At 39.2% G+C, this 25,171-nt stretch overlaps 1 protein-coding gene across 1 annotated transcript; it reads right to left on the bottom strand.

Moving 5' to 3' along the window:
- LOC132550270 (microfibrillar-associated protein 1-like) lies at window positions 1-22,185 on the bottom strand. The gene is made up of 11 exons (XM_060214316.1): window positions 21,932-22,185; window positions 21,273-21,324; window positions 20,026-20,199; window positions 19,483-19,621; window positions 19,110-19,169; window positions 18,227-18,351; window positions 17,574-17,682; window positions 15,110-15,267; window positions 10,349-10,508; window positions 3,808-3,897; window positions 1-1,505 (listed from the first exon to the last, which is right to left on the bottom strand). The coding sequence occupies exons 1-11, from the start codon at window positions 21,996-21,998 to the stop codon at window positions 1,329-1,331; spliced, it is 1,311 nt and encodes a 436-aa protein (XP_060070299.1). The 5' UTR covers window positions 21,999-22,185; the 3' UTR covers window positions 1-1,328.
- Between the last annotated feature and the right edge of the window lie 2,986 nt (window positions 22,186-25,171).

Genomic DNA, 25,171 nt, shown 5'->3' with positions numbered 1-25,171 from the left:
TATCTGTACATTGTTTTATTGAAAATGATCTTGAACATATACAGATTTCAACCATACACACAGTTTAACCATCATTATACTCACAAGACAATCACAGGCATCCTTATATATACAACAACAACAGACACTTTCATCGATCTAGCTCTCCCAATTATCATTCTACATGTACCTTAGAAATATATGATAAATTTGAATGCACCATTCACTGGTCTGAAACAAGTAATCTGAAATTACTGGTATCTTTGGAAATCAGCAGACAGGTAGTTACCTTATTATCATCAGAAATATCTTTCTACTGATTTTTCAAAAATTAGTGCGAGGTGAGAGATAAGCCTGACTTGGATACCACCCAGAATGAAGGGCGATGGAGAAATAGGGACAATCAATGCAAGTTACAATCACAACAAGTTCATTAGTGTTGTTGACCGGTTTTGCTGAACTACGTGGAGCTCCATCAGGTCCTGATCAAGTCCACATCCCTGGGGCCAGACTGTCCACAACACTTATAAACTTAAAACCAACTTCTCCTTGTGAGGATTCATATCTTGTTTTTTTTTCTGATTTTTCCCCCTGATTTAGTAGCGATTAGGTCTTCGGTCTTGAAACATAACAAAATAGGATAATAAAAATGATAGTGTTAGCCTCATCTCCTTAACAAGCAGTTATATATGAAGGGATTATCGAGACACCTAAATTTACACCACCACTCTCTATTTAGATTTATAACTTTGTGTTTGTTTAATGTTCTATGTATCTGATGTAATTTATGTGATATTTGTGTCTTGATAAAGGGGTAGGTTGCCTTGAAAATTTGACAATTCGCTTCTCCGTACTGTTGCTATTACTTCATTGATCTATCATAGGTTATGATATAATTGCTTTCATTACCATATGACAAAATTTGCTAATTTAACAAAATAATAAATGAAGTAAGTGTCACTTTACAGCTGACAACTGCATTGACCCGAATTAAGTACAACTCAGTAAAACCTGTCACCACCCACATGTAGAGATTTACTCAAGAGCAAAAATAAAAGTTGAATGGTAATGATAAAATCAACCACTTCAATAAGTTGGGAGATTCAACATGGTACTGAAATTATTTCAAATCCCATTATTATCGAAAGCAACATACACCCAGAAAGAGGGTGAACTGGTTTTATTTAACAAGAATTTACAGTCTACAGTATAACAGGACAGTACTGTAGTCTCTACATGATTTATCTCTCAACATGTGTCGTGTCAACAAAAGAATAGCTACCGAGATCTGGAAAAGTTACAACAATATTTTAGCAACACCTCCATTTTATATGTAGAATATGTAAGATTCATTTCCGTTTTTTGTTGGATGGTCTTTCAAACACTTGTTTCATTCCTCCACCCTTTCCCGCCTGGAACTTGAGATTCTGTGCTGTGTCAGTCATCCATGGTGAGTCAAATTGAGTTGTGTCTTGGTCCACAAGATGGGTGTACTTCGTCCTGCCTGAACGACCGAAGTTCTTGACCTGAAATAATTACCGCACACACACTTCTTAACATGTCACTTGACAAAATGCTATACAGAAATTACTGAATTGGCCAACCTGAACAAAGCAGAAGGTTCATGTGTTTTTAAACCTGAAGGATTTCTGATTCTCTCTAGAGGTCTTAATCACAAAGGCCAGAACAGTAAAACAAGACACAATTACTCTTCTTTATCTGATGATATTAAGTTATAAACTATCATAGGATTCACAGGATATCTTAACAATCTAACAATAGGATATCTAATGACTGGATATCTGATGACTGGACATCTAATGACTGGACATCTAATGACTGGACATCTAATGACTGGATATCTGATGACCAGACATCTGATGACTGGACATCTGATGACTGGACATCTAATGACTGGATATCTTATAATTGGACATCTAATGACTGGACATCTTATGACTGGACATCTAATGACTGGATATCGTATGATTGGACATCTAATCACTGGACATCTAATCACTGGACATCTGATGACTGGACATCTAATGACTGGATAGCTAATGACTGGACATCTAATGACTGGATAGCTAATGACTGGACATCTATTGACTGGACATCTAATGACTGGACATCTAATGACTGGACAGCTAATGACTGGACATCTTATGACTGGACATCTGATGACTGGACATCTAATGACTGGATAGCTAATGACTGGACATCTGATGACTGGATAGCTAATGACTGGATATCTGATGACTGGACATCTAATGACTGGATAGCTAATGACTGGACATCTAATGACTGGATAGCTAATGACTGGACATCTGATGACTGGACATCTAATGACTGGATAGCTAATGACTGGACATCTGATGACTGGATATCTGATGACTGGACATCTTATGACTGTATATCTAATGACTGAATATCTATTGACTGGACATCTGATGACTGGACATCTAATGACTGGATAGCTAATGACTGGACATCTGATGACTGGACATCTGATGACTGGATAGCTAATGACTGGACATCTTATGACTGTATATCTAATGACTGGACATCTTATGACTGAATATCTAATGACTGGACATCTGATGACTGGATATCTAATGACTGAATATCTAATGACTGGATATCTATTGACTGGATATCTTATGACTGGATATCTAATGACTGGACATCTAATGACTGGACATCTAATGACTGGATATCTATTGACTGGATATCTAATGACTGGATATCTATTGACTGGATATCTAATGACTGGATATCTATTGACTGGATATCTAATGACTGGATATCTATTGACTGGATATCTATTGACTGGATATCTAATGACTGGATATCTAATGACTGGACATCTAATGACTGGACATCTAATGACTGGATATCTAATGACTGGATATCTATTGACTGGATATCTAATGACTGGATATCTATTGACTGGATATCTAATGACTGAATATCTATTGACTGGATATCTATTGACTGGATATCTAATCATTCAATCTGAAAGCTAAAAGTTCACTCATACTTGTACATATGTTACTGAACATAATCTTGTCTGATAAAGATGACAGAAAACACATTGTTTATGTCACTCAAACCTAACCTTAATTTCCAAAATGAATTTGCTACAATGACATTTGCAGGTTCAAATTATGATTTATTAATGGTCTAGATCCAAAATTGTGCTTTAAAAACAAAAAATATCAATATTAATTACGTAATCTTGTAGGGGAGGTAATCACAATAATAACTGATGTTACTGTCATTTTCCTTCATTATGTGGTACATCCAATATGATCTGTAGACGAATATTCAAATCAAGTTTTCTTGTTTCCATTATATTCATGTGAAAGTATGCTCACTGATTTCATTTTATAACAAAGTTTAGTGAGTCTGGTGTGTACAGTATCACCATCATATGACAGATTTATATCATCTGCCAGGTAACTAACAGGTACAGAAGGTCAAGATTTGCTTATAATGTTTGTTTCCTTGATACTGAAGTCCTCTTTAGTAAACAGTCAAACCTTCTTGTCTCGAAATTAGCAAATTGGGAAAACTTTGAACTATCTAAGTATTTGATTTAAGTTAGTTTGAATGTTTGGTGTGATGGTTGGCAAGGAACAATGAAATATTTTGAATTAAATGGGGTCTCCTGTGATAAATGTTTATGAATTTGACATCACAGAGTACGACTTTATGTCAAAATTTTACGAGAAAAATGATGACAGAACACTGGAATGCTACAGTAGTTACATCAGTAGATATTTTCCTACAGTAACCAACAGTTACTGTAGTTGTTGTGTTACAGACCTGCATGACTTTGGGAAGGATGGTTTTATCAAAATGATCTTCTAGTGTTGGCGCTGAGAAATCTCTTTTATATACATCATCATCCTGGCTCTGAAACGACAAAATAAACAAGTTCTCACTCTGAACTACAAAATAAACAAGTTCTCACTCTGAACTACAAAATAAACAAGTTCTCACTCTGAACTATGAAATAAACAAGTTCTCACTCTGAACTATAAAATAAACAAGTTCTCACTCTGAACTATAAAATAAACAAGTTCTCACTCTGAACTATAAAATAAACAAGTTCTCACTCTGAACTATAAAATAAACAAGTTCTCACTCTGAACTATAAAATAAACAAGTTCTCACTCTGAACTATAAAATAAACAAGTTCTCACTCTGAACTATGAAATAAACAAGTTCTCACTCTGAACTATAAAATAAACAAGTTCTCACTCTGAACTATAAAATAAACAAGTTCTCACTCTGAACTATGAAATAAACAAGTTCTCACTCTGAACTATAAAATAAACAAGTTCTCACTCTGAACTATAAAATAAACAAGTTCTCACTCTGAACTATAAAATAAACAAGTTCTCACTCTGAACTATAAAATAAACAACATCTAGAAGGCAGGGTTTCTCTTTCAAAATTGTATCTCAAACAGGGCTAAAAAGACTTTCACTTCAGACAAAACAAAATTATGTGGGTCAACCTTTCAGTATGTGAGAGAAGATACTGTTTCAAAATTACATCTCAAACATCATAAGAAGAACTTTCACAGAAGTGGACTTAAAATTACATGAATCATCCTCCCACTATGTGAGCAGACTGTATCTCTGATGATAACCAAGAAGAAGGCCCCTCCATGATATTTCCCCATCAGTGCCTGTATCTCTGATGATAACCAAGAAGAAGGCCCCTCCATGATATTTCCCCATCAGTGCCTGTATCTCTGATGATAACCAAGAAGAAGGCCCCTCCATGATATTTCCCCATCAGTGCCTGTATCTCTGATGATAACCAAGAAGGCCCCTCCATGATATTTCCCCATCAGTCCCTGTATCTCTGATGATAACCAAGAAGGCCCCTCCATGATATTTCCCCATCAGTGCCTGTATCTCTGATGATAACCAAGAAGAGGGCCCCTCCATGATATTTCCCCATCAGTGCCTGTATCTCTGATGATAACCAAGAAGGCCCCTCCATGATATTTCCCCATCAGTGCCTGTATCTCTGATGATAACCAAGAAGAAGGCCCCTCCATGATATTTCCCCATCAGTGCCTGTATCTCTGATGATAACCAAGAAGAAGGCCCCTCCATGATAATTCCCCATCAGTGCCTGTATCTCTGATGATAACCAAGAAGAGGGCCCCTCCATGATAATTCCCCATCAGTGCCTGTATCTCTGATGATAACCAAGAAGAGGGCCCCTCCATGATATTTCCCCATCAGTGCCTGTATCTCTGATGATAACCAAGAAGGCCCCTCCATGATATTTCCCCATCAGTGCCTGTATCTCTGATGATAACCAAGAAGAAGGCCCCTCCATGATATTTCCCCATCAGTGCCTGTATCTCTGATGATAACCAAGAAGAAGGCCCCTCCATGATATTTCCCCATCAGTGCCTGTATCTCTGATGATAACCAAGAAGAAGGCCCCTCCATGATATTTCCCCATCAGTGCCTGTATCTCTGATGATAACCAAGAAGAAGGCCCCTCCATGATATTTCCCCATCAGTGCCTGTATCTCTGATGATAACCAAGAAGAAGGCCCCTCCATGATATTTCCCCATCAGTGCCTGTATCTCTGATGATAACCAAGAAGGCCCCTCCATCATATTTCCCCATCAGTGCCTGTATCTCTGATGATAACCAAGAAGAAGGCCCCTCCATGATATTTCCCCATCAGTGCCTGTATCTCTGATGATAACCAAGAAGAAGGCCCCTCCATGATATTTCCCCATCAGTGCCTGTATCTCTGATGATAACCAAGAAGGCCCCTCCATGATATTTCCCCATCAGTGCCTGTATCTCTGATGATAACCAAGAAGGCCCCTCCATGATATTTCCCCATCAGTGCCTGTATCTCTGATGATAACCAAGAAGAAGGCCCCTCCATGATATTTCCCCATCAGTGCCTGTATCTCTGATGATAACCAAGAAGGCCCCTCCATGATATTTCCCCATCAGTGCCTGTATCTCTGATGATAACCAAGAAGAAGGCCCCTCCATGATATTTCCCCATCAGTGCCTGTATCTCTGATGATAACCAAGAAGAAGGCCCCTCCATGATATTTCCCCATCAGTGCCTGTATCTCTGATGATAACCAAGAAGAAGGCCCCTCCATGATATTTCCCCATCAGTGCCTGTATCTCTGATGATAACCAAGAAGAAGGCCCCTCCATGATATTTCCCCATCAGTGCCTGTATCTCTGATGATAACCAAGAAGGCCCCTCCATGATATTTCCCCATCAGTGCCCTCTGATGATAACCAAGAAGGCCCCTCCATTATTTCCCCATCAGTGCCTGTATCTCTGATGATAACCAAGAAGAAGGCCCCTCCATGATATTTCCCCATCAGTGCCTGTATCTCTGATGATAACCAAGAAGAAGGCCCCTCCATGATATTTCCCCATCAGTGCCTGTATCTCTGATGATAACCAAGAAGAAGGCCCCTCCATGATATTTCCCCATCAGTGCCTGTATCTCTGATGATAACCAAGAAGAAGGCCCCTCCATGATATTTCCCCATCAGTGCCTGTATCTCTGATGATAACCAAGAAGAAGGCCCCTCCATGATATTTCCCCATCAGTGCCTGTATCTCTGATGATAACCAAGAAGAAGGCCCCTCCATGATATTTCCCCATCAGTGCCTGTATCTCTGATGATAACCAAGAAGAAGGCCCCTCCATGATATTTCCCCATCAGTGCCTGTATCTCTGATGATAACCAAGAAGAAGGCCCCTCCATGATATTTCCCCATCAGTGCCTGTATCTCTGATGATAACCAAGAAGAAGGCCCCTCCATGATATTTCCCCATCAGTGCCTGTATCTCTGATGATAACCAAGAAGAAGGCCCCTCCATGATATTTCCCCATCAGTGCCTGTATCTCTGATGATAACCAAGAAGAAGGCCCCTCCATGATATTTCCCCATCAGTGCCTGTATCTCTGATGATAACCAAGAAGAAGGCCCCTCCATGATATTTCCCCATCAGTGCCTGTATCTCTGATGATAACCAAGAAGAAGGCCCCTCCATGATATTTCCCCATCAGTGCCTGTATCTCTGATGATAACCAAGAAGAAGGCCCCTCCATGATATTTCCCCATCAGTGCCTGTATCTCTGATGATAACCAAGAAGGCCCCTCCATGATATTTCCCCATCAGTGCCTGTATCTCTGATGATAACCAAGAAGAAGGCCCCTCCATGATATTTCCCCATCAGTGCCTGTATCTCTGATGATAACCAAGAAGAAGGCCCCTCCATGATATTTCCCCATCAGTGCCTGTATCTCTGATGATAACCAAGAAGAAGGCCCCTCCATGATATTTCCCCATCAGTGCCTGTATCTCTGATGATAACCAAGAAGAAGGCCCCTCCATGATATTTCCCCATCAGTGCCTGTATCTCTGATGATAACCAAGAAGAAGGCCCCTCCATGATATTTCCCCATCAGTGCCTGTATCTCTGATGATAACCAAGAAGAAGGCCCCTCCATGATATTTCCCCATCAGTGCCTGTATCTCTGATGATAACCAAGAAGAAGGCCCCTCCATGATATTTCCCCATCAGTGCCTGTATCTCTGATGATAACCAAGAAGAAGGCCCCTCCATGATATTTCCCCATCAGTGCCTGTATCTCTGATGATAACCAAGAAGAAGGCCCCTCCATGATATTTCCCCATCAGTGCCTGTATCTCTGATGATAACCAAGAAGAAGGCCCCTCCATGATATTTCCCCATCAGTGCCTGTATCTCTGATGATAACCAAGAAGAAGGCCCCTCCATGATATTTCCCCATCAGTGCCTGTATCTCTGATGATAACCAAGAAGAAGGCCCCTCCATGATATTTCCCCATCAGTGCCTGTATCTCTGATGATAACCAAGAAGAAGGCCCCTCCATGATATTTCCCCATCAGTGCCTGTATCTCTGATGATAACCAAGAAGAAGGCCCCTCCATGATATTTCCCCATCAGTGCCTGTATCTCTGATGATAACCAAGAAGAAGGCCCCTCCATGATATTTCCCCATCAGTGCCTGTATCTCTGATGATAACCAAGAAGAAGGCCCCTCCATGATATTTCCCCATCAGTGCCTGTATCTCTGATGATAACCAAGAAGAAGGCCCCTCCATGATATTTCCCCATCAGTGCCTGTATCTCTGATGATAACCAAGAAGAAGGCCCCTCCATGATATTTCCCCATCAGTGCCTGTATCTCTGATGATAACCAAGAAGAAGGCCCCTCCATGATATTTCCCCATCAGTGCCTGTATCTCTGATGATAACCAAGAAGAAGGCCCCTCCATGATATTTCCCCATCAGTGCCTGTATCTCTGATGATAACCAAGAAGAAGGCCCCTCCATGATATTTCCCCATCAGTGCCTGTATCTCTGATGATAACCAAAGGCCCCTCCAAGAAGGCCCCTCCATGATATTTCCCCATCAGTGCCTGTATCTCTGATGATAACCAAGAAGAAGGCCCCTCCATGATATTTCCCCATCAGTGCCTGTATCTCTGATGATAACCAAGAAGAAGGCCCCTCCATGATATTTCCCCATCAGTGCCTGTATCTCTGATGATAACCAAGAAGAAGGCCCCTCCATGATATTTCCCCATCAGTGCCTGTATCTCTGATGATAACCAAGAAGAAGGCCCCTCCATGATATTTCCCCATCAGTGCCTGTATCTCTGATGATAACCAAGAAGAAGGCCCCTCCATGATAATCAGTGCCTGTATCTCTGATGATAACCAAGAAGAAGGCCCCTCCATGATATTTCCCCATCAGTGCCTGTATCTCTGATGATAACCAAGAAGAAGGCCCCTCCATGATATTTCCCCATCAGTGCCTGTATCTCTGATGATAACCAAGAAGAAGGCCCCTCCATGATATTTCCCCATCAGTGCCTGTATCTCTGATGATAACCAAGAAGAAGGCCCCTCCATGATATTTCCCCATCAGTGCCTGTATCTCTGATGATAACCAAGAAGAAGGCCCCTCCATGATATTTCCCCATCAGTGCCTGTATCTCTGATGATAACCAAGAAGAAGGCCCCTCCATGATATTTCCCCATCAGTGCCTGTATCTCTGATGATAACCAAGAAGAAGGCCCCTCCATGATATTTCCCCATCAGTGCCTGTATCTCTGATGATAACCAAGAAGGCCCCTCCATGATATTTCCCCATCAGTGCCTGTATCTCTGATGATAACCAAGAAGGCCCCTCCATGATATTTCCCCATCAGTGCCTGTATCTCTGATGATAACCAAGAAGAAGGCCCCTCCATGATATTTCCCCATCAGTGCCTGTATCTCTGATGATAACCAAGAAGAAGGCCCCTCCATGATATTTCCCCATCAGTGCCTGTATCTCTGATGATAACCAAGAAGAAGGCCCCTCCATGATATTTCCCCATCAGTGCCTGTATCTCTGATGATAACCAAGAAGAAGGCCCCTCCATGATATTTCCCCATCAGTGCCTGTATCTCTGATGATAACCAAGAAGAAGGCCCCTCCATGATATTTCCCCATCAGTGCCTGTATCTCTGATGATAACCAAGAAGAAGGCCCCTCCATGATATTTCCCCATCAGTGCCTGTATCTCTGATGATAACCAAGAAGAAGGCCCCTCCATGATATTTCCCCATCAGTGCCTGTATCTCTGATGATAACCAAGAAGAAGGCCCCTCCATGATATTTCCCCATCAGTGCCTGTATCTCTGATGATAACCAAGAAGAAGGCCCCTCCATGATATTTCCCCATCAGTGCCTGTATCTCTGATGATAACCAAGAAGAAGGCCCCTCCATGATATTTCCCCATCAGTGCCTGTATCTCTGATGATAACCAAGAAGGCCCCTCCATGATATTTCCCCATCAGTGCCTGTATCTCTGATGATAACCAAGAAGAAGGCCCCTCCATGATATTTCCCCATCAGTGCCTGTATCTCTGATGATAACCAAGAAGAAGGCCCCTCCAAGATATTTCCGCAGCAGGGCCTGTATCTCTGATGATAACGAAGAAGAAGGCCCCTCCATGAGGCCCCTCTCAGTGCCTGTATCTCTGATGATAACCAAGAAGAAGGCCCCTCCATGATCTTTCCCCATCAGTGCCTGTATCTCTGATGATAACCAAGAAGAAGGCCCCTCCATGATATTTCCCCATCAGTGCCTGTATCTCTGATGATAACCAAGAAGAAGGCCCCTCCATGATATTTCCCCATCAGTGCCTGTATCTCTGATGATAACCAAGAAGAGGGCCCCTCCCTGGCAGGATTTCCAGAGATATGTCCTTATTAGTGCCTGTATTTCTGAGGACTTACCAAGAAGAAGGCTCCCCTGTGGTAGTATTTCTGCAGGTATTTATATTTGCCCTTGGGAGCCTTGTTTGTAACAATTTTGCCGTTCTGCTTGATCTCTGCACGACGTTCTTCTTCTGTCATATTTCTGAGTCGTTCAACTTCTAGTTTCTCTTTTTCTGCCCTGTCAGTAGAAAATGTTCACAGCTCAGATTTTATCGTATCAAATATTTAGGAAGAAAAACTCAATAGGAATGTCTTTGTTCAAAGATCTTGATGGCATAAACCATAGATTTTATGAGTTCATTTTTTAAGAGAGAGCAAAATGATCTGTCTCTATCTGTAAGTAATTTGTAATATAATGATAAAGAAAACTTCCTGGCAATAGGAGAGTGAGCAGTGCTCCAGCTAGATAGTGATACAAAGCCATCAGGCTAATACACTAACTGCTGGTCCTAAGCCATCAAGCTAATACACTAACTGCTGGTCCTAAGCCATCAAGCTAATACACTAACTGCTGGTCCTAAGCTACTAAGCTTTTACACTAACTGCTGGTCCTAAGCCATCAAGCTAATACATTAACTGCTGGTCCTAAGTCATCAAGCTATTACACTAACTGCTGGTCCAAAGCCACTAAGCTTTTACACTTAACTGCTGGTCCTAAGCCATCAAGCTAATACACTAACTGCTGGTCCTAAGCCATCAAGCTAATACACTAACTGCTGGTCCTAAGCCATCAAGCTAATACACTAACTGCTGGTCCTAAGCTACTAAGCTTTTACACTAACTGCTGGTCCTAAGCAATCAAGCTAATATATTAACTGCTGGTCCTAAGCCATCAAGCTATTATGCTAACTGTTGGTCCTAAGCTACTAAGCTTTTACACTAACTGCTGGTCCAAAGCCATCAAGCTAATACACTAACTGCTGGTCCTAAGCCATCAAGCTAATACACTAACTGCTGGTCCTAAGCTACTAAGCTTTTACACTAACTGCTGGTCCTAAGCCATCAAGCTAATACATTAACTGCTGGTCCTAAGCCATCAAGCTATTACACTAACTGTTGGTCCTAAGCCATCAAGCTAATACACTAACTGCTGGTCCTAAGCCATCAAGCTAATACACTAACTGCTGGTCCTAAGCTACTAAGCTTTTACACTAACTGCTGGTCCTAAGCCATCAAGCTAATACATTAACTGCTGGTCCTAAGTCATCAAGCTATTACACTAACTGCTGGTCCAAAGCCACTAAGCTTTTACACTTAACTGCTGGTCCTAAGCCATCAAGCTAATACACTAACTGCTGGTCCTAAGCCATCAAGCTAATACACTAACTGCTGGTCCTAAGCCATCAAGCTAATACACTAACTGCTGGTCCTAAGCTACTAAGCTTTTACACTAACTGCTGGTCCTAAGCCATCAAGCTAATACATTAACTGCTGGTCCTAAGCCATCAAGCTATTACACTAACTGTTGGTCCAAAGCTACTAAGCTTTTACACTAACTGCTGGTCCTAAGCCATCAAGCTAATATATTAACTGTTGGTCCTAAGTCATCAAGCTAATACACTAACTGCTGGTCCAAAGCCACTAAGCTTTTACACTTAACTGCTGGTCCTAAGCCATCAAGCTAATACACTAACTGCTGGTCCTAAGCCATCAAGCTAATACACTAACTGCTGGTCCTAAGCCATCAAGCTAATACACTAACTGCTGGTCCTAAGCCATCAAGCTAATATATGAACTGCTGGTCCTAAGCCATCAAGCTAATATATTAACTGCTGGTCCTAAGCCATCAAGCTATTACACTAACTGCTGGTCCTAAGCCATCAAGCTAATACACTAACTGCTGGTCCTAAGCCATCAAGCTATTACACTAACTGCTGGTCCTAAGCCATCAAGCTAATACACTAACTGCTGGTCCTAAGCCATCAAGCTAATACACTAACTGCTGGTCCTAAGCTACTAAGCTTTTACACTAACTGCTGGTCCTAAGCCATCAAGCTAATATATTAACTGCTGGTCCTAAGCCATCAAGCTAATACACTAACTGCTGGTCAAAAGCCACTAAGCTTTTACACTTAACTGCTGGTCCTAAGCCATCAAGCTAATATTTTAACTGCTGGTCCTAAGCCATCAAGCTAATACACTAACTGCTGGTCCTAAGCCATCAAGCTAATACACTAACTGCTGGTCCTAAGCCACTAAGCTTTTACACTAACTGCTGGTCCTAAGCCATCAAGCTAATACACTAACTGCTGGTCCTTAGCCACTAAGCCAGTACATTAACTGCTGGTCCTAAGTCACTAAGCTAATACACTAACTGCTGGTCCTAAGTCACTAAGCTAATATATTAACTGCTGGTCCTACATCATCAAGCCAATACACTAACTGCTGGTCCTAAGCCACTAAGCTATTACACTTACTGCTGGTCCTAAGCCATCAAGCTAATACACTAAATGCCGGTCCTTAGCCACTAAGCCAGTACATTAACTGCTGGTCCTAAGTCACTAAGCTAATACACTAACTGCTGGTCCTAAGCCATCAAGCTAATACACTAACTGCTGGTCCTAAGCCATCAAGCTAATACACTAACTGCTGGTCCTAAGCCATCAAGCTAATATATTAACTGCTGGTCCTAAGCCATCAAGCTAATACACTAACTGCTGGTCCTAAGCCATCAAGCTGGTCCTAAGCCATCAAGCTAAGCCATCAAGCTAATACACTAACTGCTGGTCCTAAGCCATCAAGCCAATATATTAACTGCTGGTCCTAAGCCATCAAGCTAATACACTAACTGCTGGTCAAAAGCCACTAAGCTTTTACACTTATATTAACTGCTGGTCCTAAGCCATCAAGCTAATACACTAACTGCTGGTCCTAAGCCATCAAGCCAATATATTAACTGCTGGTCCTAAGCCATCAAGCTAATACACTAACTGCTGGTCCTAAGCCACTAAGCCAGTACATTAACTGCTGGTCCTAAGTCACTAAGCTAATACCTAACTACTGGTCCTAAGTCACTAAGCTAATATATTAACTGCTGGTCCTAAGCCATCAAGCTATTACACTAACTGTTGGTCCTAAGCCATCAAGCTAATAGCTACAACTAACTGCTGGTCCTAAGCCATCAAGCCAATACACTAACTGCTGGTCCTTAGCCAATAAGCCAGTACATTAACTGCTGGTCCTAAGTCACTAAGCTAATACCTAACTACTGGTCCTAAGTCACTAAGCTAATATATTAACTGCTGGTCCTTCACCATCAAGATAATACACTAACTGCTGGTCCTAAGTCAAAAAGCTAATACACTAATTGCTGGTCCTAAGCCATCAAGCTAATACACTAACTGCTATTCCTTAGCCACTAAGCTTTTACACTAACTGCTGGTCCTAAGCCATCAAGCTAATACACTTACTGCTGGTCCTAAGCCATCAAGCTAATACCCTAACTGCTGGTCCTTAGCCATCAAGCTAATACATTAACTGCTGGTCCTAAGCCATCAAGCTACACTAACTGCTGGTCACTAACTGCTGGTCCTAAGCCATCAAGCTAATACACTAACTGCTGGTCCTAAGCTACTAAGCCAAGCCAATACACTAACTGCTGGTCCTAAGCCATCTAATACACTAACTGCTGGTAGCCACTGCTAATACACTAACTGCTGGTCCTAAGCCATCAAGCTGGACCTAAGCCATCAAGCATACACATTACCTGCTGGTCCTAAACCACTTAGCTAATAACTAACTGCTGGTCCGAAGCCACTAAGCCAATATCTTACTGCTAGATCTAAGCCACAAAGCCAGTACATTATCTGCTGGTCCTAAGCCATCAAGCTAATACACTAACTGCTGGTCCTTAGCCACTAAGCCAGTACATTAACCGCTGCTCCTGAGCCATCAAACTAATACACTAACTGCTGGTCCTAAGCCACTAAGCCAATAACTAACTGCTGGTCCTAAGCCACTAAGCTAATACACTAACTGCTGGTCCTAAGCCACTAAGCCAGTACATTATCTGCTGATCCTAAGCCATCAAGCTAATACACTAACTGCTGGTCCTTAGCCACTAAGCCAGTACATTAACTGCTGCTCCTGAGCCATCAAGCTAATACATGCTGGTCCTAACTGCTGGTCATAAAGCCAGTTCATTATCTGCTGGTCCTAAGCCATCAAGCTAATACACTAACTGCTTGTCCTTAGCCACTAAGCCAGTACATTAACTGCTGCTCCTGAGCCATCAAGCTAATACACTAAATGCTGGTCCTTAGCCACTAAGCCAGTACATTAACTGCTGGTCCAAAGTCACTCAGCTAATACACTAACTGCTGGTCCTAAGCCACTAAGCCAGTACATTAACTGCTGGTCCTAAGCCACTAAGCTAATACACTAACTGCTGGTCCTAAGCCATCAAGCTAATACACTAACTGCTGGTCCTAAGCCATCAAGCTAATATATTAACTGCTGGTCCTAAGCCATAAAGCTATTACACTAACTGCTGGTCCTAAGCCACTAAGCTAATACACTTACTGCTGGTCCTAAGCCACTAAGCTAATACACTAACTGCTGGTCCTAAGCCATCAAGCTAATACACTAACTGCTGGTCCTAAGCCACTTACTTTTAACACTACCTGCTGGTCCTAAGCCATCAAGATAATACACTAACTGCTGATACAAAGCCACACTATCTCACATAGTAGCAAACTAACACACACACATCAAAATAATTTAACTCCGTGTGAGAAATTCAGTAACACCTGACTATGCTATTATCATTTTAAAACTTACGCTTCTCGCTCTTCTTTGTCCCGTTTCAGTCTCCGTAACTCTCTTACTTTCCAGGCCTCATACTCCTCTTCATCATCATCACCAGAGTCAAGTGCATCACAGGCATCAAGTGTTCCCTTCTCTTCCTCCATCTCACGACGATTGTCATCAGCAATCATCTGTCATCATGCAAAATCCGGGCCATACATAGTGACCTTTTACAAAGCACATCTTTATCAACAAATTCTAGGTCATACATAGTGAGCTTTTACAAAACGTATCTATATCAACAAATTCTTCATCATACCTACACAACTGGAAGGAATGGTTAAATTCTGATTTCAAACAAAAATGACCTATATCAAGTTTATTTTAAAACATGACCTCATTCTCTGAGAGGGAAAGTAAATCAGTGAAGAGAGCAGCTAAAGTGATGACACAGTATAATAGATTGACAGTCATTTATACATAAGCATACATAAGTTTATTCACCCTATATGACAAACTGACAGAATGGATAATTACTCTTCAGCAGCTCAAGCTACTAGTACCATCACTGGATTCCAGCTGTGACACACAGAGCAGAAAAAAACATTAATAATTTCTTTTGAGTTAAGAATTCTCAAGACTGTTTCCTTCACCTTACAATGAGACCTTGTTTCCTTCATCTTACATTGAGACCTTGTTTCCTTCAACTTACATTGAGAGCTTGTTTCCTTCAACTTACATTGAGAGCTTGTTTCCTTCAACTTACATTGAGAGCTTGTTTCCTTCACCTTACATTGAGAGCTTGTTTCCTTCACCTTACATTGAGACCTTGTTTCCTTCAACTTACATTGAGAGCTTGTTTCCTACACCTTACATTGAGAGCTTGTTTCCTACACCTTACATTGAGAGCTTGTTTCCTTCAACTTACATTGAGAGCTTGTTTCCTTCACCTTACATTGAGAGCTTGTTTCCTTCATCTTACATTGAGACCTTGTTTCCTTCATCTTACATTGAGAGCTTGTTTCCTACACCTTACATTGAGACCTTGTTTCCTTCATCTTACATTGAGAGCTTGTTTCCTTCAACTTACATTGAGAGCTTGTTTCCTTCACCTTACATTGAGACCTTGTTTCCTTCAACTTACATTGAGAGCTTGTTTCCTACACCTTACATTGAGAGCTTGTTTCCTACACCTTACATTGAGAGCTTGTTTCCTACATCTTACATTGAGAGCTTGTTTCCTACACCTTACATTGAGAGCTTGTTTCCTTCATCTTACATTGAGACCTTGTTTCCTTCAACTTACATTGAGAGCTTGTTTCCTTCAACTTACATTGAGAGCTTGTTTCCTTCACCTTACATTGAGAGCTTGTTTCCTTCACCTTACATTGAGGCCTTGTTTCCTTCATGTTACATTGAGACCTTGTTTCCTTCAACTTACATTGAGAGCTTGTTTCCTTCACCTTACATTGAGAGCTTGTTTCCTTCACCTTACATTGAGGCCTTGTTTCCTTCAACTTACATTGAGAGCTTGTTTCCTACACCTTACATTGAGAGCTTGTTTCCTACACCTTACATAAAGACCTTGTTTCCTACACCTTACATTAAGAGCTTGTTTCCTTCACCTTACATTGAGAGCTTGTTTCCTTCATCTTACATTGAGACCTTGTTTCCTTCATCTTACATTGAGACCTTGTTTCCTTCAACTTACATTGAGAACTTGTTTCCTTTGCCTCACATTGAGAGCTTGTTTCCTACACCTTACATTGAGAGCTTGATTCTTTCACCTTACACAGAGAGCTTGTTTCCTTCACCTTACATTGAGACCTTGTTTCCTTCATCTTACATTGAGACCTTGTATACTTCATCTTACATTGAGACCTTGTTTCCTTTGCCTCACGTTGAGAGCTTGTTTCCTACACCTTACATTGAGAGCTTGATTCCTTCACCTTACACAGAGGGCTTGTTTCCTTCACCTTACATTGAGACCTTGTTTCCTACACCTTACATTGAGAGCTTGATTCCTTCACCTTACACAGAGAGCTTGTTTCCTTCACCTTACATTGAGACCCTGTTTTTCTTCACCTTACATTGTGAGCCCCTTTCCTTCACCTTACATTGTGAGCCCCATTCCTTCACCTTACATTGTGAGCCCTTTTCCTTCACCTTACATTGAGACCTTGTTTTTCTTCACCTTACATTGTGAGCCCCTTTCCTTCATCTTACATTGTGAGCCCCTTTCCTTCACCTTACATAGTGAGCCCCTTTCCTTCACTTTACATTGTGAGCCCCTTTCCTTCATCTTACATTGTGAGCCCAATTCCTTCACCTTACATTGTGAGCCCCTTTCCTTCATCTTACATTGTGAGCCCCATTCCTTCACCTTACATTGTGAGCCCCTTTCCATCACCTTACATTGAGACCTTGTTTTTCTTCACCTTACATTGTGAGCCCCTTTCCTTCACCTTACATTGTGAGCCCTGTTCCTTTACCTTACCTTAAGAGCCTGTTTGCGCCTCTCCTCTGCTAGACGCTTTGTCTCCGATTCCAAATCCTTCTTCTTGGCTTCCTCTTTTTCTTTCTCTAAAGTTGTGATTCGGTCTTTTCTATGAAGAGAAAGAATATCTTCACTAGATGTACTATCCTACTTATTGTATATTAAAAAAAAAACATAAAAATTAATTTTCACACATCCTAGGATTTTGAATTTTACACACTGGGACCTACTGAAAGATAAACACTGGTTTCAGTCTGGGACCTACTGAAAGATAAGCACTGGTTTCAGACTGGGACCTACTGAAATATAAACACTGGTTTCAGTCTGAGACCTACTTAAAGATAAACACTGGTTTCAGTCTGGGACCTACTGAAATATAAATACTGGTTTCAGTCTGGGACCTACTGAAATATAAACACTGGTTTCAGTCTGGGACCTACTGAAATATAAACACTGGTTTCAGTCTGGGACCTACTTCTTCAAGATAAACACTGGTTTCAGTCTGGGACCTACTTAAAGATAAACACTGGTTTCAGTCTGGGACCTACTTAAAGATAAACACTGGTTTCAGTCTGGGACCTACTTAAAGATAAACACTGGTTTCAGTCTGGGACCTACTTAAAAATAAACACTGGTTTCAGTCTGGGACCTACTTAAAGATAAACACTGGTTTCAGTCTGGGACCAGTCTCCTCCTCAGAGTCAGTGTAATCCTCCTCCTCAGACGACTCCTCTTCGCTATCTCCATCCATTTTCTCATCCTCCACATCCATGACTTCCTGTTAATCAAACCAAGCAATAATAAGAATTAAGTTTATCTGTTGCAAAGTATAACGCAACCATCACTTTTCACAGTCAGGTTTCAAAATATTGATGTGGGTTGAAAGGAATATTTCTGAAATTATATTTCACAAAACTGGAAAATGAATTAACTGTCGAATGTTAGTAGTGGTGTTCCGATAGTCGAAAAAAGTCAAAAATTGCTCGACTACAACCAAAAATCAAGCGCTCGACTAAGTTTTTGTCAGCTTGATTAATCAAATGGACGGGGACGTACCAAACCAATGTAGTGTATCGGGCCTAGTGTATCAGTACTAGAAGCAACCAGTAGGTGGCATACCTTTCGTAGTTTTCAATCAGTATTTATAATAAAGAACACTGATGCGAATCTACACTTGTAAATTAAAACTTAGATTTCATTTGTTTTTAGAAAAGGAAAGTATATTCATAAATCAAGAAAACTTTAGATTTTAACTTTTAAACATAAGTACGAAAATACAGCGTAAGAGCATGTTGTAAAAATGGCCGATATTGAGCTGTACCAATATCCTGGAAAAATGAAGTCAAGAGTTCTAAAAGTAGTGAGGATAGATACTATTCCCATTGATCGATTAATCGTTCTTTGTACTCCTTCCGATAATCGATTGTAAATTTCCGTTCCGATTCCCATCACTAACTGTTAGGATTTGAAAAAATTGATCTGAGGTATCCCTGATATCATGGTTGGCAATAATTCTAAGTTGATTGATTTTTTTACCTCCTCCTCCTGTCTCTGTAGTGCTCGCTGTCTCAACAGTAAACGTCGACGTTCTATCTCCTGAAAAAGTGGAAGAAAAGAAATTTCAACTTATTAATATAAGTCATTCAAATTTGGAACAACAGACTAATAGTATATCTTTTTTAATTTCGACACTACTTATTTACATAACTAGATTACAAATTTATAAAAATCATTATATGATGATTATAACTTCTTTGAAACATTCTTGTATAAGGTCACATGTTTTTTTAGATATTCTGTGATATAAAATGAAAGAAAAAGTCAAATCCCTGATTTAATGTTCTGTTGAGTTGTTAAATTGTTTGACATCTTCATGTTTTATTCTAAATGAAAGACAAAAAAGACTGACCTCTTCATCTAATTCTTCCTCTTCTTCTTCACTGCTCTCCTCCTCTTCTTCACCCCTTCTCTTCCTGCCTTCCACCTCTGAGTCTGAACCCTCCTGTATAAGCTCAGGTTCCTCCACTTCCCGTCGATGTCTGGCAACTCTATAACAGTTCACCAAAAAAACATCCTTAATTTGGAATTTTGTGAAGATGGAGGAAAGAAGCATCATAAAAGTTATCTATCTGATCATCCTTTAGTTGAAATACAGTGAACTCAGATGTTAACACCAGTTTGTCATTAACTTGATGTGAATGAATTTTAATACTGCAATTATTGACAGAAAATATCATTGTTTCTTTTTCATGTAGATTTAACACAAAGGACACAAAAGTGAGAGTTTTTCATTCCGTGTTCTCTGTTTGGTCATTAATCATAAGTCAAAGAAACACTTCTATTTCGAAAAAAAAACAAAGAACAAACAAACATTGTTTATCCACAATAGAAAATATTTCAATGAATACCAATGCATATTGGAATTTGTACTTGTCAATAAACAGTAACACACCTGTCATCCTCGTCTTTTTCAATGTCACGCCCCTGTAATCGTTGAAGACGACGATCATATACAGTTTCTGTTCCTTCATCTTTTTCCGCCACTGATGGGGCTTCCTGCTCCGTTTTAACAGGGACAAACTCATCTTCACTTTCATCACTGCTGCTATCAGGTGCATAGTCAGGTCTAAAAACCAAAACATAGATTTGTTGTGAGAAAAACATAACTCATGTGACTTTTTATTGAAAAGATATTTTACATACCCATCACATTGTTAGCAAACAAAGAAAACTATTTTTGCAGTAAGCAGTAGATATGACCCGACAACATCTGTCGGAAGGTTCAGCAGGGTTTATTTTTGCTGTTAACTTTATTGTTTTCTGCCAAATGTTGGATTTCATTTTCTTTGTATTTCTGCTATTATTCAGGGATGTATTATATAGAGAGAAAGAAACTTGGACAAGTGGAGACTTCTGTGCATTTAGTTTTGTTAACTAACCTTACAAGCTGTATTTACCTGACATACCTATATCAAATTTATTTCTACACTGTAGTTAGTGTAAACTTTTGCATTGTCCAACCTGACTAGTGCCATTTTGTTGGCCAGTGAGGAGTGAATTTAAATTTCATAGTAAACATAATACTAATAAATTGAAATGACATACAGTGAAAATAGTATGATTTTAATGAAAAATAAGCAAGTTTTTTAGTGCCATCGATTTTTAAAAATTATTTTCTTCATATATCTGACTAATATTGGTATACAACATAGGGTGGTATTTCAGTTGTAAATAGGTTAAATATTAGTTAACAAAAAATACTCATCACTAAAGTAGGCATATTCAATTAGAAAATTATTAAGCTTTCTACTACTTTAGAAAACAATGGTGATGTACTTTTGGAGAAAATGGGTAAAAACACAGCAAGGCCAGTTAACAGAAATTTCATCACAGTAGCTCTAGAAAGATACACTGTATAGAGACAGTATAATACCTATCCCTATATTATATGTACATATATCATAACATAAGACATATTTTGCGAAATGAAGACAGTATTACTAACAGGGATATTTTGTTGACATACAAAACTTTTCAATAAATCATTATGCCAGAAATTGTTTACTTGTGTCTCAAAGTATCCCACAGAACTGAGAGAACAGAGAACAAGTGAAGCTTTAAATATCTACATAACAAAAAATTTTATATTCAAATATATATTCAATATATTCAATCACATGTAACATATATACTACTCACCTTTTACCAGTTACATAGCGACTGACTTTTACTTTTTGCATAGTAAGATCACCTGCGAAAATAAAGCAACATTTCAAAAATGATTCTGTTGATGAAATATAACATATATTTAGGTGAACAGACTCATACAGCTCATATAAACTTTGCTGATTGTAATCATAGTTTAAACATTTAATAGTATAGTATAGTAGTGTTTCCGGTACAGGAACACAGTGTTCCTCTTCACTAGACTCAAAATCTTATTGTCGTGGTTAAAGTTCATTTTCCGGTTAGTTTCCAGTAGCTCTATAATTATATACAATATCTTGTTTTTTCCAAAACTTATCCAGTTTGTTTTTAAAAGTATTTGTATTTGGAGCAGATACAATGTCTTCTGTAAGATTATTCCATGTTATCACAGTTCTTATAGCAAAGCTATTTCCTCTTCTATTGGTCCTGTGTTGTTGAAGAAACAGTGTTTTAGAGTGTCCTCGACCACTTCTTATTCCTACGTCCATCTTAAGCTTCACAAAATTGCATGAATCCTTATCATATATACCATATTTAAACAAAACTTTTAATCATTGATCACATTAAACCCAGTCGACAAGGAATCATCTTGCAGCTACTTTCTGAATATTTGATAATCAAAATAGTTCTAAGGGATCACGATACAGTACCTTTCTCATTTTTCATCGGGATAGCACCCGCAGTGGACTGGATCGGCGCATTTGTGGGAGCCGACATCTTGCCTTCCGAATACGCGTTCTGAAAGGAACTGACAAACAAGGAAGAAGGTTTTAAGTTCACATGAGACGACACTTTTTCTCACAGAAAACACCGTCGTTGTAGCATCAGGATGAAGCAACCATCTGCGAAATCGACGTAGATTTTCGTTAATGGCTGGTAACGTACACGGCCGTCTATTGAAAGCGTCTTGCAGACGTGAGCAAACTCATCAGTGACGCGTTAGTTTCGTAAAAATGGAGACTTGCCATTTTGTGGTAAGAACTGTCCTACTCCCAATTAACCAGTATAAGCCTGAAAGCAAACTGCGTTGTTTTGTGTAACCTAAAACATTGGATGACAGAATTAGGCCGCCATCACCATTGAACACACTTCCTAGTATCTGGCATATTTAATGTAAAACTTTTTTCTCTCTTGATTTTGCATAGTGTGAATGTGAAGTTTCATTAAAATTTATGAACTAACTTGATTGTTGATCTACATCAATACATTTCGTTAGAACAGAGACGTATTTAATGTTCATTCATTCATTCATTCATTCATTCATTCATTCATTCATTCATTCATTCATTCATTCATTCATTTGTTTCTTTATCTTGTCTTGTTGTTGTCGTTGTTTGTGTTATTCATAAGTAAAACAATACAAACAAAATTTTTAAAAAAATAGGTACTTCCTTATGGCTGTATCCCGATTTGCCCACTATTTAAAAAAAAACATGGACAGTAGAATGTTGTGATAAGGATTATAGTCTATTTGGTAATAATTTACCTGTGTTTACCTGTGTTTTTACCTGTATTTTACCTATGGTCACCTGTGCCATCTAGCCTATTAAATGATAGCTGTTTTATTGAGTTTTTAAAAATATATAAAATAAAAAAAAGCATTGCATTTTATTTCTTTATGTTGATATATATGTCACTGAAAATTTTAACAAATTAAAGACTTTTTTCATAAATATATAAATTTCATTTATTTGAATTCATTATCATTTACTAGAGGAGGTTAAAGTACACTAAAATATTACATTATATCAGAATTAAAGTTTTACATTTTTGATAAATTTGTCTGACTTGAATAAACATTAAGTATATATTAAGGACGCCATATTAAGTAAATTGATAACGATGATGAAATATTTTAGGATATTAATCATTATGTATAATTAAACAAAATATCCATTGGTATTAATTGTATTCATGATTTTTTTATTATACCTATACAAATTATTTTATGTTTTTTAAATGTAAGTATACTTATATCGTTTAATTACCCAAGCCATCGACCTCAAATACAAACAATTATAAGATGATCTCAGAGGTGGTGATGATAGTGCTGTCACCAGATAGTGAACACTGTATCCTCTTTTTTACAAACTCCTACCCGGTAAGACCCAGCAGCTTCAGCAACTTTTCAGGGAGAACGACGGCATCAAAAGACTAGCTCGCCTGGCTGCCGTGCTGCCTTTGGTACCACTGGAAAGAGTTGAGGATGTTTGGTTCAACGCGCTGAAGGAACTGGAAGATGTGGACTTACCCGTGGGCACTACGCCCTTTACAGACTATGTCGTTACACAGTGGATTGAGGGAGACCGCCGTATCTGAAACCACTTCACCACAGAGAGACCTAGCACCACCAACCATCTAGAAGCCTGGCATGGGAATCTGAAGAAGAAGGTACACCACTTACACCCCAACATATACACCATCATCAAAGTGTTCCAGGAGATTCAAGCCGCCAACGAAATCAACAGGATACAGTGTGATACAGGAGGAGCAACAAGACTACGTGCGAAGAGATATCGATAAACGATAAACTGTACTAATTACTTCAGGTGCTCGTCACGTTCTCCAAGGAGAACAAGGTATACAACACCGGAACCAACAGGCAAACCAACAAGCATCAAACACGTGCATCTTTATATTACACAAAGAAATAGAATATTTCTCAATGAGATCGCTATGGCGACCATAAAACTTCCCCATAATTTTCATCAACTTGCATCTTTTGAACCCCTGTGTTACGAATTTGACCGTCAGTGTTTACAAGCGGCATTTACGTGACTGGTGGTAGATAACACAATTTGATGGCTGCTAATGCACTTATGATGCCAAAATTGGTATTTTGTTTTTCATCAACTGACAGACTATGTTAGATATTGCATCACAGTGTTTAGTGTATTAGAAAATGCAAAACTTTCTACGTTACAATACATGGTTACTAAATTAATGCTGCAATTCTTAATCATTCTTAACCTATCAATTTTCCTCTTTAATGTTTCGAAAGATTTTGACATATATTAGATAGAAATGAATCCGTGATATGTTTCCTATTCAATATTTTCGAATACAGTTGTTTATACATAAATGGGTTGGTAGCGTCATCATGCTGTTTACTATCAGCAACTTCTTTATTCCTAGCCAATTACATAAACTCTCAAACATATTGCTTTGTTCCGCGAGAAAAAAATAGACACTACAATTATTATTAACATTTTTGGCAGTATCTGTATATTGGATTGGTTGAAAGCAATGAAGTCTGTGTTCAGAAAAGCTACGCATTAACACTAAATATTACATACCAGTAAGTGTCAGGTGCTAGGGAAAGTGAAGGTGCACACATTCACAAGTTATAGCTTTTTAAGTACAAATAGAAGTAATTTTAGCATGTTGCACGTTTTAATAGTTTCAAAATTACCCATAAACTGACATAAACAAACAGGTAAGGGCGCCGAGTGGTGGGAAATGCTTCAAGCTTGAGAGAGTTCCTTATTTGTTCAGTGATGTGGAAAAAATAGAAACGGGTTGAATCATTTTGTTGACGAGAGAGGGAAGTGAGTCAAGATTTGACAACTTTACACCTGGGACATTTGTTAGACGCGCGGTGTGTGATAATTATGTGAAAATTTGTGTACCTTACATGGATTACGGAACCGTTAATGTGTGATGTAGATGTATGAACAAAATATCTATATCGTAACTAAATTCTCATCAGAAAACCGATTGTGCAATACAAGGATGTATACATTCTGTAAAAGAGTAAGTTTTTGCGGTTGACTGTTTTTCACAGAGATTGTTAAAGCAGTGAAAATAATCCATTAGGTTTATTGTTTCATAACATTGAAACTGAGTATAGATTTATTATTAAACATGTATATTTCTATGTTGAAATAATA

This window comes from Ylistrum balloti, unplaced genomic scaffold (assembly GCF_031769215.1).
Source record: "Ylistrum balloti isolate Yb309-2 unplaced genomic scaffold, AGI_CSIRO_Ybal_v1 Utg370116, whole genome shotgun sequence".
Classification (NCBI taxonomy): Eukaryota; Metazoa; Mollusca; class Bivalvia; order Pectinida; family Pectinidae; genus Ylistrum; species Ylistrum balloti.
The sequence above is the reverse complement of the archived record's forward strand: the minus strand, read 5'-3'. Positions and strand labels throughout refer to the sequence as shown.

Bases quoted from the DNA above. Each gene is read 5' to 3' on its own strand.
- LOC132550270 (XM_060214316.1), bottom strand. From the start codon at position 21,998: ATGTCGGCTCCCACAAATGCGCCGATCCAGTCCACTGCGGGTGCTATC. The intron at 18,352-19,109 runs GTAAAAAAATCA...TTTGATTAACAG, and splicing joins TACAGAGACAGGAGGAGGAG to GAAGTCATGGATGTGGAGGA. The intron at 1,506-3,807 runs GTCTGTAACACA...TAATTATTTCAG, and splicing joins TCCTTCCCAAAGTCATGCAG to GTCAAGAACTTCGGTCGTTC.